This window comes from Doryrhamphus excisus, linkage group LG14, assembly GCF_037039965.1.
Source record: "Doryrhamphus excisus strain RoL-2023G ecotype Guam linkage group LG14, RoL_Dexc_Guam_v1.1, whole genome shotgun sequence".
NCBI lineage: Eukaryota > Metazoa > Chordata > Actinopteri > Syngnathiformes > Syngnathidae > Doryrhamphus > Doryrhamphus excisus.
In genome coordinates, this window is record NC_136370.1 from 8,171,372 (window position 1) to 8,184,069 (window position 12,698).

At 40.5% G+C, this 12,698-nt stretch overlaps 2 protein-coding genes across 5 annotated transcripts in view; one reads left to right on the plus strand and one right to left on the minus strand.

Annotated features, from left to right (window-relative positions):
* The window catches only part of wdr25 (WD repeat domain 25), a 59,156-nt gene that overhangs the window by 31,351 nt on the left and 15,107 nt on the right, over window positions 1–12,698 (plus strand). Inside the window, exon 7 of one of the 2 annotated variants that reach the window (XM_078796265.1) lies at window positions 11,951–12,002. The exons of the other annotated variant lie outside the window; for it this stretch is intronic. The gene's annotated coding sequence lies outside the window, so the exon portion shown is untranslated. Of the gene's footprint in view, window positions 1–11,950; window positions 12,003–12,698 lie in introns of those variants that run through there. 2 annotated transcript variants of the gene reach the window in all.
* Window positions 1–12,698, minus strand: part of begain (brain-enriched guanylate kinase-associated) — a 55,915-nt gene that overhangs the window by 8,510 nt on the left and 34,707 nt on the right. For all 3 annotated transcript variants that reach the window (XM_078796257.1, XM_058091464.2, XM_078796258.1), the window contains one exon: window positions 6,421–6,528. In XM_078796257.1, the coding sequence (XP_078652383.1) occupies window positions 6,421–6,528 (108 nt within the window). The remainder of the gene's footprint in view (window positions 1–6,420; window positions 6,529–12,698) is intronic.

A 12,698-nucleotide genomic window follows, 5' to 3' on the forward strand; every position in this document is an offset into this window, starting at 1 on the left:
ATTGCAGTAATCAGCAATTGTTATATTTACTATATAGCAATCAATTTCAGACTTAAAATAATATACCCCCACCCCTTTCTGGTTAAACCACGCCCACTTAAAGTGTAGCCCCGCCTAATCCAAATACAGATAATTCAGATGGGTGAACAGATACAGTTGGAACTCATCCTTAGTGCCAACCAAACAATTAAAAGCCGCAGTCGTCTGGGATAAATTTGAGTACTGTGCATCTTACTTGTTACTTGTCAACCCACAGGGAGTATGACGGTAAAATGTCCAAAACATAGAATATTTTTCAGGTAAATCTACTTGAATTAATTACGCGCAATGTGGCTTTTGTCTCTTCGAATTGTTGGAGATTCTACATTCACTTAGCCATGGAAGCTATTGCATCATTATGCGTCTCAATTTCTGTTTTCGTTCTCTAGACCAGTGATTTTCAACCACTGTGCCGCGGCACACTAGTGTACCTTAAGAAATTGTCAGGTGTGCTGTGAGGAATTATACAATATCACTTTTTATAATTAACATTTATTAATCATCATTTGCAAATATTATGTCAATATCCACGTATACGTGGACCCAAATATTCTAATTGCATTTGGTTTATTTGCTCAAACGGAAAGAATTTAACTTTTGTATACGCCTCATTCCGAAAGAAAAGTGCCAATCCGAATGAATATATAATGGGATTAACAGGGGTGGAATATTCCTTTCCCCAATCCGACTGAGATATCTTGTAGCCGCTCAACCAGAAAGTTGTCAGGGTGCCTTCTTCTTCTTCTGTACTTTATTGGCGGTTGGCAAGCAGCTTTCGTGTGCATTAGCGCCATCTGTGGAACAGAATCTAAACCCTTCTATACGCCATTCACAAGTCCATAAGTCAAAAGAAAATATATATCTAGATAAAACATGTACCGATAAAATATTAGCAAGCTTGAATTTGATCCTTTCCTGGTTAAATTTATGATATCGCATGCTCAGAAATGACGTAACACGCAGCTCCAGATGTTCTTCAGTTTTAAAAATGGAGGCCAGCAATCGGGACTGGACTGATACGGAAAGTTTGTTTTTGATTCAAACTAAATTTCAAGACTGGACAAACGAAAAACTGGCAATACGGAATTATTCCAACAAGTGGAAGAACAACTCGGGGAAGTCGGTATCACAGGATGTTGGTGTTTACATTGTACTGGGCATGCCCCATTGACTATTCTGGTTGATTTTCACGGCGCATGTAGACAAGAGATTGGAATATTCCTTTCCATGTATACCATTGTTTCCGGAAAAGTCTTTCGGAAAGAGAAAAACTCCTCATGTAAACATGAGCAATGTAATATCGGTCCGTGTGGCAACACCTAGCTCGTTCCACCTATAGACTTAGTGATGTTTTCCAATGTAAAAAAACGTGCCGTGGCTCAAAAAAGGTTGAAAAGCACTGCTCTAGAGGACATGTATTCCACGTAGAACACAGACGATAGTCTCCAGACACAGCATATGCACTAGTTTCTTGTTTTCTGTATTGGCCTGCATTGTTTTTTTTTATCTGGCTGGGTTGTTAGCACTTTTCCACTGTGAAATCAGTCCGCTAGAAAAGGTCACAGTCTTGCCGCACCGTAGCCTCCATGTGTCTGAAGCTTGACAATTCTTGCCAGAGTATCAAAGCTTTCACTCTGACAGCTTTGACTCCCCCACCAGTTAACAGCGACTTTGTTTCCAGTAATTTTATTCCTTCTTTTTTCTGTTGCCGGAAGGGATTACTCGGAACCCCTGTGGATTGTGCGGACAGTTCAAATATTAGGCTATTAAATATGCACTGCAGATTCAGCCAATGCTTTTGAACAATAGCGGAACCTCTAAAGTTCACTGTCTCTGTTGTTGGAGTTCAACCTTATTTGTTTTAATGCACAAAAAACAGGAATTTGAACTGCTGTCATACAGCAAAACTTGTGGGACTGTGAGACTTCAATTCAAATACTGTAAGTCCAGTTTGTGGTTTTGTGATTCCAGAGGGAAGACAATCTGATGACAACATGTAATAGTTGCGGTATCTTGCAGTATTTTGATTATTTAAAACACTACCGAAACTTGGTAGTTTCATATACACTTTTTCGCTTACATCACAAAGCTGAGATGCAAGTTTTTCCTTGAAATATATACAGTAGAATCTATTAGCATATCTACATACTGCATGTTGGTTTACAACATATCACAGTGGAAATGGTTTAAGACCTCTGGCATAGACATTCAACATAAAACAGATTATTGCAGTTTTCTATGTAGAAAAAATGTTGACGTGAGGTTTGAGGTTGTACCATATTGTATGAGGCTGTAAAATAAGTTATATAAGCAATATCATGTTTACTCTATAGCGGGGTCTCAAACTCAATTTACTTGGGGGCCACTGGAGCTCGGGTCTGGGTGAGACTGGGCCGCATCAGGTTTTCCAAAAAAAAACCCCATTTATTAAAAACAAAAAAATGTAAAAAACTTCGCTATGGTTCCAATTTTCTACAAGAAAAGCTCTGATAAAACATTCCACTGTTCTCAAATATCTTACTTTTTTTTTTCTACACAAAATAAGATGAAAAATAAATACACAAATCAAGAATAAAGAAAATCAATCAATCAGTAATAAATAAATATAATAATAATAATAAAACGGCAAATAATAAAAACTTAAGAACCCCCATATAGTTGGTGGGTAGACAAATTATTTTTTTCAGATTAAAATGAACAAAGCATTATTAGAGCCCTGTAGACATGACAAAACACGACTATAGTCACATTTCTAATTTTTTATTTACAACATATTGCGCAACTGCAGGGTCTTGAGACACATGCTAACTCGCAAACTAGAGAGCTAGCGACCTAAATGGTTGCCTTCAAGTTATTTCCTTTAAACTTAACTATTAACAGTTATTTAATCTTGAACATGAACATTAATCAAACGTAATAATTTTTTCTGGGTACATGATACCATACAGCATCCATATCAAGCTTGCACGGACTGCACTAACATTAAACTTTCATATCAAGGCGGGGGCCTCAAACTAGTGTCCTGCGGGCCACATTTGGCCCGCGGGCCTCGTGTTTGAGACCCCTGCCCTATAGGCTGTCATTTGTGAGATAGCAGCAGGTCTAGCCCATTAGCTGCAATGGCTGCCGTGCAGCAAACTCTTGAGGGCTGACCCCACTCCAAATGAACTTTGACTGCAATCAAACTCGAGAAGAAATGTGAGAGGGATTGTCCAAATACTGTAGTTCGACAGAGCTCAAAACTGCCAGACAGCAAAGGGAGTCTTGGCACACCGAAACCTGGCGTGCCTGCAGCCCCTCAAAAAGATCTACTCTTCAAATGACTTCAAAGAAGGACCAGCAGCACATTGCCACGTTTCCCCAAGGAGATCTACAGAGGTCCCCTGTTTCTGAATTCTGACAGCCTCAAGGATGGCCCATTGATTTGAGTATATTCACCCAAAAACAACTAGAGGCTCTGAGTTAATACCTCCGTCTGTTATGGCTCCTTGGAGCACAAATACCCAAGGTGTCGTGGAAATATATGAGAAAATATTGGCAGGAAGAGAAGCTGCTTTTTAGGTCTTTCAAGCCAACTGCCATCTTAACGCTAACAAGCCAGGATTACAGACCAGGAATGGAAGGAATGCATCCCCAGGGCCTCGAGTTAAGTATGCAGTACGAGACTTCATTTATGTGTCTGCAGGCAAAATTGACGCATATTTTATAATTTCACCTTCAAAAAACAGTTTTGCAGCCATGTTGATTGTAGACCCACTTGTGATTGAGTCGATAATCATCAGCTTAGGTTACTATTTACTATACTAGACAATGTTTATTTTAGTATTTGCTATGTAGATACAGATGAGTACATAATTAGCTTGGCTAGTTAGCCTCTGACCATAGCTTTAGCTTTGGATATGCTATGTGTATATAAATGAGTACATAATTAGCTTGGCTAGTTAGCTTCTGACCATGGCTTTATCTTTGGATATGCTATGTGTATATAAATGAGTACATAATTAGCTTGGCTAGTTAGCTTCTGACCATGGCTTTATCTTTGGATATGCTATGTAGATACAGATGAGTACATAATTAGCTTGGCTAGTTAGCTTCTGACCATGGCTTTATCTTTGGATATGCTATGTAGATACAGATGAGTACATAATTAGCTTGGCTAGTTAGCTGCCTCTGACCATGGCTTTATCTTTGGATATGCTATGTAGATACAGATGAGTACATAATTAGCTTGGCTAGTTAGCTTCTGACCATGGCTTTATCTTAAGGATATACTATGCATATACAGATGAGTACATAATTAGCTTGGCTAGTTAGCTGCCTCTGACCATGGCTTTATCTTTGGATATGCTATGTAGATACAGATGAGTACATAATTAGCTTGGCTAGTTAGCCGCCTCTGACCATGGCTTTATCTTTGGATATGCTATGTAGATACAGATGAGTACATAATTAGCTTGGCTAGTTAGCCTCTGACCATGGCTTTATCTTTGGATATGCTATGTGTATACAACTGAGTACATAATTAGCTTGGCTAGTTAGCCTCTTACCATGGTTTTACCTTTGGATATGCTATGTGTATGCAGATGAGTACATAATTAGCTTGGCTAGTTAGCCTCTGACTATGGCTTTATCTTTGCTATGCTATGTAGATATAGATGAGTACATAATTAGCTTGGCTAGTTAGCCTCTGACCATGGCTTTATCTTTGGATATGCTATGTAGATACAGATGAGTACATAATTAGCTTGGCTATAGTTAGCCTCATGGCTTTATCGCTTGTGTTTCTTTCAGCTTGAAATCCAGCTTTACCATGTCACCATAGCGACACTCTCTATGGACCCCTTTCCCACTGACGAAAACAGGTACTGCAAGGTACTTGTTCTAGTAGTTGGAACCAAGTTCATTAACGGCAGATGATTGCTCACAGAAGATAGACGCTCAATACAACATGGTGACCAAATGACCTGTTTTCCCAGGACATGTCCTATTTTTGCATCCGCTCCTGACTGTCCTGGGGCTGGTGTTGAAAGTGATGATTGTTATTCATTGGGCCATTACATTGAGCGACATTAGGCTAGTTTGCTACATATGGCGTAATGACTCTAGAACTAGTGTTGCTAAAAAGCCAAAGAAAAAGCATAATATGGCAAAAAATGCAGAGTTGAGGGCTTGTTAATTTGGGGATGTCATGCAGATGTCAGCAGTTCAAATGTTCAAGTTCTTGCGACTATCTTGAGGGTACTTTTGTCTAACAATACTGGTTACATTCCAAAATTTACAAGCATTGGACCTAAGGTTCCTGTGTCTTTCTGTCTGAGTAAACATTTGAGTATATCATTGTCAGGTCGACTGTCCTGGTTGCCACAATCTCTGTTTTGCTGTAGTGGTCCCTTTTTTGCTGCCCTCAATCTCCCCTTGGATAAAGTGAGTAAATACAGGATTACAGTCGTCCCTCGCTATACTGTGGTTCGAACACCGCTTCCTCACTGTATCACAGCTTTTCAATAATTCATATGTAAACACTTGCTGTTTCGTGGTTGACTGGGAATATTATTAGTCCAAAATATAAATATATATATATATACATATTAAGCACATTTGCACATTCCAAATTAAGCATTTAAGCATAAAAACGACTAAATGAAATGAATTTTGCCATGGAGTGTCTACAAATTTTCTGTAAAGCCAATTTCTCCAGCAGGTGATTGAATAAATGAGCTATTTCCCTCAAATCGAAGGAGGTGTTGATCATTAAAATCCCATCCACCTGGAAAGTAAACCCACAGTCGCCCATGTCACAAGGTTGACACCCCTGGTTTAAGGGATTAAAGAACATTAATAAACTGTAATCTACACTGGCCAGTAGGTGTCACTGGTAAATGTACCAGACTTGATTTCCATCAACAACTATTATTGCAGGTTTGACAGGCAGAATAATAACAATAACAATAATCATCACCATAATAATAAAAGGGGGTACTGTTGTGGCCGTTAAAACAAGCTGACTCATTCTCCTTCATTGCTGTCTGTTAGCATGCCGTTTTAAGGGGTTGCCACAGTTTCACACATTACTATTTTGAAGTGGAAACCTGAGAATCCCAAACCGATCTGAGCTTGTACAGTGGCATGAACGTTAGCTACTAAAAGAATGCATTATAAATGGAACACTAATATGCAATTTGTGTGGAGTGGCTCAAGAATGACCCTTCATAACTGTAGGGGGAGCGCTGGTAAAGTACCCAATTATTCCTGACTGTGGCTTTCATGTGCCCCCTATTGAGAGTAAGGTAACGTTGTATTTCAGGCTAAACTGCTGCAATAACCTTGCGATTGTTATATGCAGACGGGGATCTCATCAAGATATGGCTCCCAAATACTCACGTTGTCCTCCTTGAGCTTATTTATAGTCAGCTTTGCCTCCATAAGGTGGTTGTTGAGGACAATGATCTCCCGGCTGAGTGCTCTCTTCTCCTCCTCATGGTGCTGAGACTGCAGCCCAAAGGAGAGGGGACATATAAAGCAAAAGCAAAAGGTGACAGCATTAGGAGGTGTTGATCATAACTGGGAAAATGGGACACCGGATAGAGGGTTAAAGGGGAAGGAGGGCAGAGATAAAAGAAAAAGAAAAATGATCCCAGGCAGAAGAGAAATAAGATGAGAGAAGCGCAGAAGAAAAATGAGAGAACGGGCAGCCTATCAGTCCGAAGCATGCGCCAGCAGAAGGTCTTAATTAAAAGAAGATTACACTTGCCAGAGCTGGTATCATATCAATTACACTGGGAGACAGACAGAGAAAGAGGACAGAGGAGGAGACAAATGAAACACTTCCATTTTCAATGTGAAAAGACAGAAGGTCCTAATGATGCTGCTTTCTTGTTTCCAAGCTTGAATCCAAGCTTATTTAGTTCAACACCTGTGAGTGTGAATGGTTGTTTTTCTATATGTGCCCTGTGATTGGCTGCTGACCAGTCCAGGCTGTACTCCACCTCTCATCCGAAGTCAGCTGGGGTAGGCTCCAGCATACCCCTGCGACCCTCATGAGGATAAGTCATATAGAAAATGGATGGCTTAAACAAATATTACATTGACATAATGACAGAATATCCTGAGCAATATATTCATTCAGTCATTTTCTACCGCTTTTTCCTCACAAGGGTCGCGGGGGTGCTGGAGCCTATCCCAGCTGTCTTGGGGTGAGAGGTGGGGTACACCCTGGATTGGTCGCCAGCCAATCACAGGGCACATATAGACAACCATTCACACATTTGGAGTCGCTTAGCATGTTTTTGGAATGTGGGAGGAAACCAGAGTACCCGGAGAAAACCCACGTATACACGGGGAGAACATGCAAACTCCACACAGAGATGGCCGAGGGTGGAATTGAACCCTGGTCTCCTAGCTGTGAGGTCTCCGCGCTAACCACTAGAGCACTGTGCCGCCCATCATTATTATTATGTTTTTTTAATATATTGCTCAGGGGGCGGCACGCCGGTCGAGTGGTTAGCACGCAGACCTCACAGCTAGGAGACCAGGGTTCAATTCCACCCTCGGCCATCTCTGTGTGGAGTTTGCATGTTCTCCCCGTGTATACGTGGGTTTTCTCCGGGTACTCCGATTTCCTCCCACATTCCAAAAACATGCTGGGCGACTCCAAATTGTCCATAGGTATGAATGTGTGAATGGTTGTCTATATGTGCCCTGTGATTGGCTGGCGACCAGTCCAGGGTGTACCCCGCCTCACGCCCAAAGACAGCTGGGATAGGCTCCAGCACCCCCCGCAACCCTTGTGAGGAAAAAGCGGTAGAAAATGAATGAATGAATAATAATCATAAACATGTATTCATACTTCTGCAAAACGTGCAACAAGTAGATTGTGATATGATGCAATAGGATAATAATGGGTGTAATTTCAGTTCACTTATTACAGAGGAGGGTCCGGTAATCATCTCCATGGTGCAATGCATGGACTGTGTATTCCATGACAACCTGCGAGGCGTTGGGATGCGGGTCTGAGCACATACTGCACTTACTGTACACACTTGCACACACACTAGTAATTGCGACCCTTGTCACACACCCTCAACAGAAAATGACTACAAGACCCTCACACTCCTTCTCCCCCCCCTTAATCTCTCAATGGTGACAATTGTTTTCAAGCACAGGAGTGTACAGTCAATCTAATAGGTGGCAATTAATGTCAGTTTAAGCAATAGAACAGCATTGATATTCAAATCCAATCCTGTCAGGCTCTCATTAATCAGCTGTTCCCTGGCACTGCCTCCTGAGCTCATTACTGGAGATTTTACTAGACTTTTAGTGGATGACCATGTTGGAGCCTTCAAGCACAAATGCTACTTCTCTTTGTTAATGTGATGTTTTATTGGAGTCACATGTTTATTGTGGCTACAGTATGTTATGAATGAACACATTCATACAACTACAGTGTAATGATTAGTCCAGTCAAGATAATGGTGGCTACTGGAACTTAATGTACTTCACCGGGAATATAATACAGTACACAAGACACTAACTTGGTAATACCTCACACACTAATCTACCAGTACCAATACACTACCCATAGTTACAGTAGTACTGTATTGTCATGTACTAAGGTTCTTATCATGAGCCTGATTGGCGCCACTGGGGCGGAGTCACCTATGCACACCTGATTGTGTTCTTCAATCAGGCCTTTATAAATAAGCCTTAACTCAGAGGCAAAAACACTCCGGTCTGTTTACCTTGTACTGTCGCATGTTACTTTGCTAACTGTGTTTTCCTATGCCTGATAATTGTACCGCTGTAGTTCATTGATTTCATCTCAGGTGTTTGAAAGTAGTTACCATTTACTAACTTATGTTTGCTAAATTGTTGCCTAATTGTGGCTCCTCCCCATTCCTTACTAATAATATTTAACCAAGTACCTTAAAGTGGGGCCTGTTTAGCTAATTTTCAGCGCTTTGTATTGAGTTGACTCCTATAGAGTAGCTACGCACAATAACCAACAAGAAAACTTTCTAGAGCTTTCAGATTCTGTACCTTTTTCTGCAGTATTTCCATGGACTTCCTGCTTCCAACCCAAACGGTCTGTTTAATTTACTCCAAGAGGACTTCCAGATACGTAGGTCCACTGTGCAGGATATCACAGGCTGCAATTACATTACTCTTTGATGATTCAAGTCGCAGGCCACAAGATACAATTCAGAAAATGGCATGGGGGCCGCAAGTTTGAGACCACTGCTCTAAAGGATGAGGCTTGTCCAAACCAGAATTGTTTGTTGTCAAATTACAGTCATTACGATACAATGGAGTGGGCCATGAAGCTCACCACATGTCACTGACAAGCACTGGCATATTGTATTTATCCACTACTAATTGATTGTGTAATAATACATTAATAAGTACAGGGAATCATGTGTAGTGGGAATTCACATAAGTTGTATCGTAACATACCATCTATATTTAGCCATCCATCCATTTTCTATACCACTTAGAGGGTATAGAAGGGTCACATGTATGCTGGAGCCTATCCCAGCTGTCTTGGATGAGAGGCGGGGTACACACTGGACTGGTCGTATCTCTATTTACTCTTCTTGAAAATGTGTGACACAATAAAAGTGCCATAACAGAGAAGATAGCTGTATTAATCAGCAGCATCTTTTGGTGTACTTTGTAGAAAGTAAGTGTATATTTTAAAAAATTGGTATAAAGTTCCTACACAGGAGCTGATTGGCGTCATCGCCTCTTGTCACGACTGAGTTGCCAGAACAGGCTGTCACAAAGACGTCGTTATCAGTCGGGAGCTGCATTCCCCCCCCAAAAAACTTGATATGCAAATATTCATATTTGAGAGAGATTGGCCTGGGGGGTGCTTTGTTTCCCAAGCACATGGAGGCTTCAGAGACTCACTGCTGACAGCCCAAATATGCAAATGGCCTCTCCACACAAAGACAACTACAACCTGCCAACACACATACGCCCCCCCCCCCCCCTCCCAAAAGCCTCTTGTGGACACATCCAAACAAAACAGATACACACAAGGCCTGTTTCGCTTATTGAAGAAGTTTTGAAGTGAAGTGGATAAAAAGTGTGTCACCTCAAGTTCTTTCACGTATTCTGCTTGAGATTCCAGCTCTTCAGTGGACCACAAATGAAGTCCAAACCTCGTGAGATGCAATTACAGAAGACTTCACGGAGGAGTGCAGACAACTCCACCGCAGTTACAAAAAAAAAAAAACACTGTGATGTTCTTTCTTCATTAAATAAGTTTTCCAGATCACCTTCATGCAAAGCATATGCTGTGGGGAAAAAAACAGCTTTTACAAAAAAATAGTGTTTTGTTTTTTTCTTTTTTTGTGGCAGACACAAGCACGGTTGGCTTGCTGCTCTTAAAAGTGGGAGACCTTGGCAGGATCTTACATCAGCATTTTTAGTTTTTCAAGTTGAACATCTTCATCAGCTTTGAGGCAGCTGCTTGGCTCAGCTCAGGCCTCACTGATTGGACCTGGGTGATGTAGTTCATCCATCACATTTCAAATCTGTACTATATCTTATTAACCGGCCCAAAGTATGTATGGTGCAGCATCAAAGGTCATTGGTTGACTTCCAAGTTGTTGAATTTCCTATTGGAATGTAGAATGAACTGCCTCCAAAAAAAGCTTTAAGTGCAGGGAACGTTTTACATGACATTTTTAATATGAATAGATTCAAACCACTTTATAATTAAGAAATATAAAAAGTAAAGCTCAATTTTAAGAGATGCCTGATAAGAAAATATTTTCAAGGGGATATGTTCTTAGAATTCCTGTCAGCTATGTGCTATTATGTTAGCATATACACAACAACTGTATTGATCAACTCTTCTGCACACAAAGGGTGACAATTTGTCAAAACATGCCCCCCTACTATGTTTGCTTTGCTATTATTTTCCTGACAAATACACCATGTGGTGTTGCTCTTATTAAACCCCAAAGTGTGAACCCATAAATCAGATTGACTTGAATTATTTTACAGAGCTCAATGCACTCTACAAAACGACCCACAGAACTTTAGCATGTTTAGGAGATCTACAAGCAAGATTGCCATGAGTGCCGTTAAGCAAAACGTGCATGGGTGGGACTTAAGTAATTGGACATAAGTCACTGACCATTTCTCTAATGATGATGCAACGTTTAGATTATATTATGACATGCTAGTATACTAGCATGTGTTCCAAAGCATTTGGAGCACAACCCATAGGGGATGCTATAAACATGGGTACTGCTCTATGGTTGTCATCACACTTTTATAAGCCAAAAGAAGGGGCACAACACTTACGGCACAATTACTACCACAATAGATAGAAATTAGCACTGATACACAGCTAAATATTTTCTTTTAATATGAGCCTGTTTTTGACCAATATTTCAACTTTATGACAACAGGGTTACAGAGTGTGAATGTAGTTTTTGTCCTCCAAAACAGGACAAAAATCAATTTCCATTTGGATATACATGGTTTTCATTGAACAGGATACATGATATGCAGCCAATATGATTATAGCAAGATTGAATTGCCATATTGTTCTTTTGCTTCATCAAGAAAAAACACTACACTATACAAAGCGTAGTTTCCCCTTGAGTGTAACCCCCCCTCCCATACATTTGTCATGTGTCATAAAAGATAAAGGCTAGTACAACATTTACTGTTTGTCAGTCAGTTGAATTCTTTTCACACTTGTAAGATAAGCATGTTAAAAAGGGTGACTTGTCTTCAGCAGTCCTGCCTTTCAACCTTCCCATATGTTTGCCATGTGTCATGAAAGACAACAGTTAGTACAAAATATACTGATTTTAGGTTTTACTTTAGTGGCTGACTTCTTTTTACACTTGTTTGATTTTAAAACATCTCTCCACGTCCCTATACATCCGTCTAGAGAAGGGGAGCCACACATGGGAGGTGACAAAAACGACTACAAAAGGCGAAGAAAACCATACACACGGGAAGTGACAAGCGACTGTGACCAGCGACACCGGTGAGCGATGTCTTCGCATCCATAGCAAATTGTACGAGTCTGCCACAGTTTGATTGGCTGTCAGATGTGGAGGGAATTTGGGGATATCAAAGTAGTTCAGAGGAGGAAAGGACCCGGTGTTGTACTCTTACTAGTACCGGATCTTGCAAATATTGAAGATAAACCGATATATATGTCTATGTAAATGAATGTATCTATATTCTTTTTAGAAATGTCAAACAGCATATCTCACACAGCAAGTATAGTGTAGTGATTTGCATCCTGTGTGCTCATTGGTCGATCAGTGAAACTCTCACTGACCTCATCTGGGCGACAGATTATTATTGTTTAAACTTCCTGGGATTGCATCACAGCCAGCGAGTGCACGATGACACACATGAACGCAAATTTTCACACGCACAAATTTCGTGTGTCACCTGGATGGATGGCGGCACGTGATAATCGCCCCGGTTCCTTTGAGTATGAATGGAGTAGCGGTGATGTCGCATACATCCATCCGTTATATGTCTCATATTCTTTTATTATGTCTATAATGTATCATATGTAAAAAGTCACAATAACGGTGTTAATTCATGTCTAGAGGGCTCTAATAATACAAAAAACATATTTAGAATATATATTATACACCAATTTACTCTGATAAACGAGG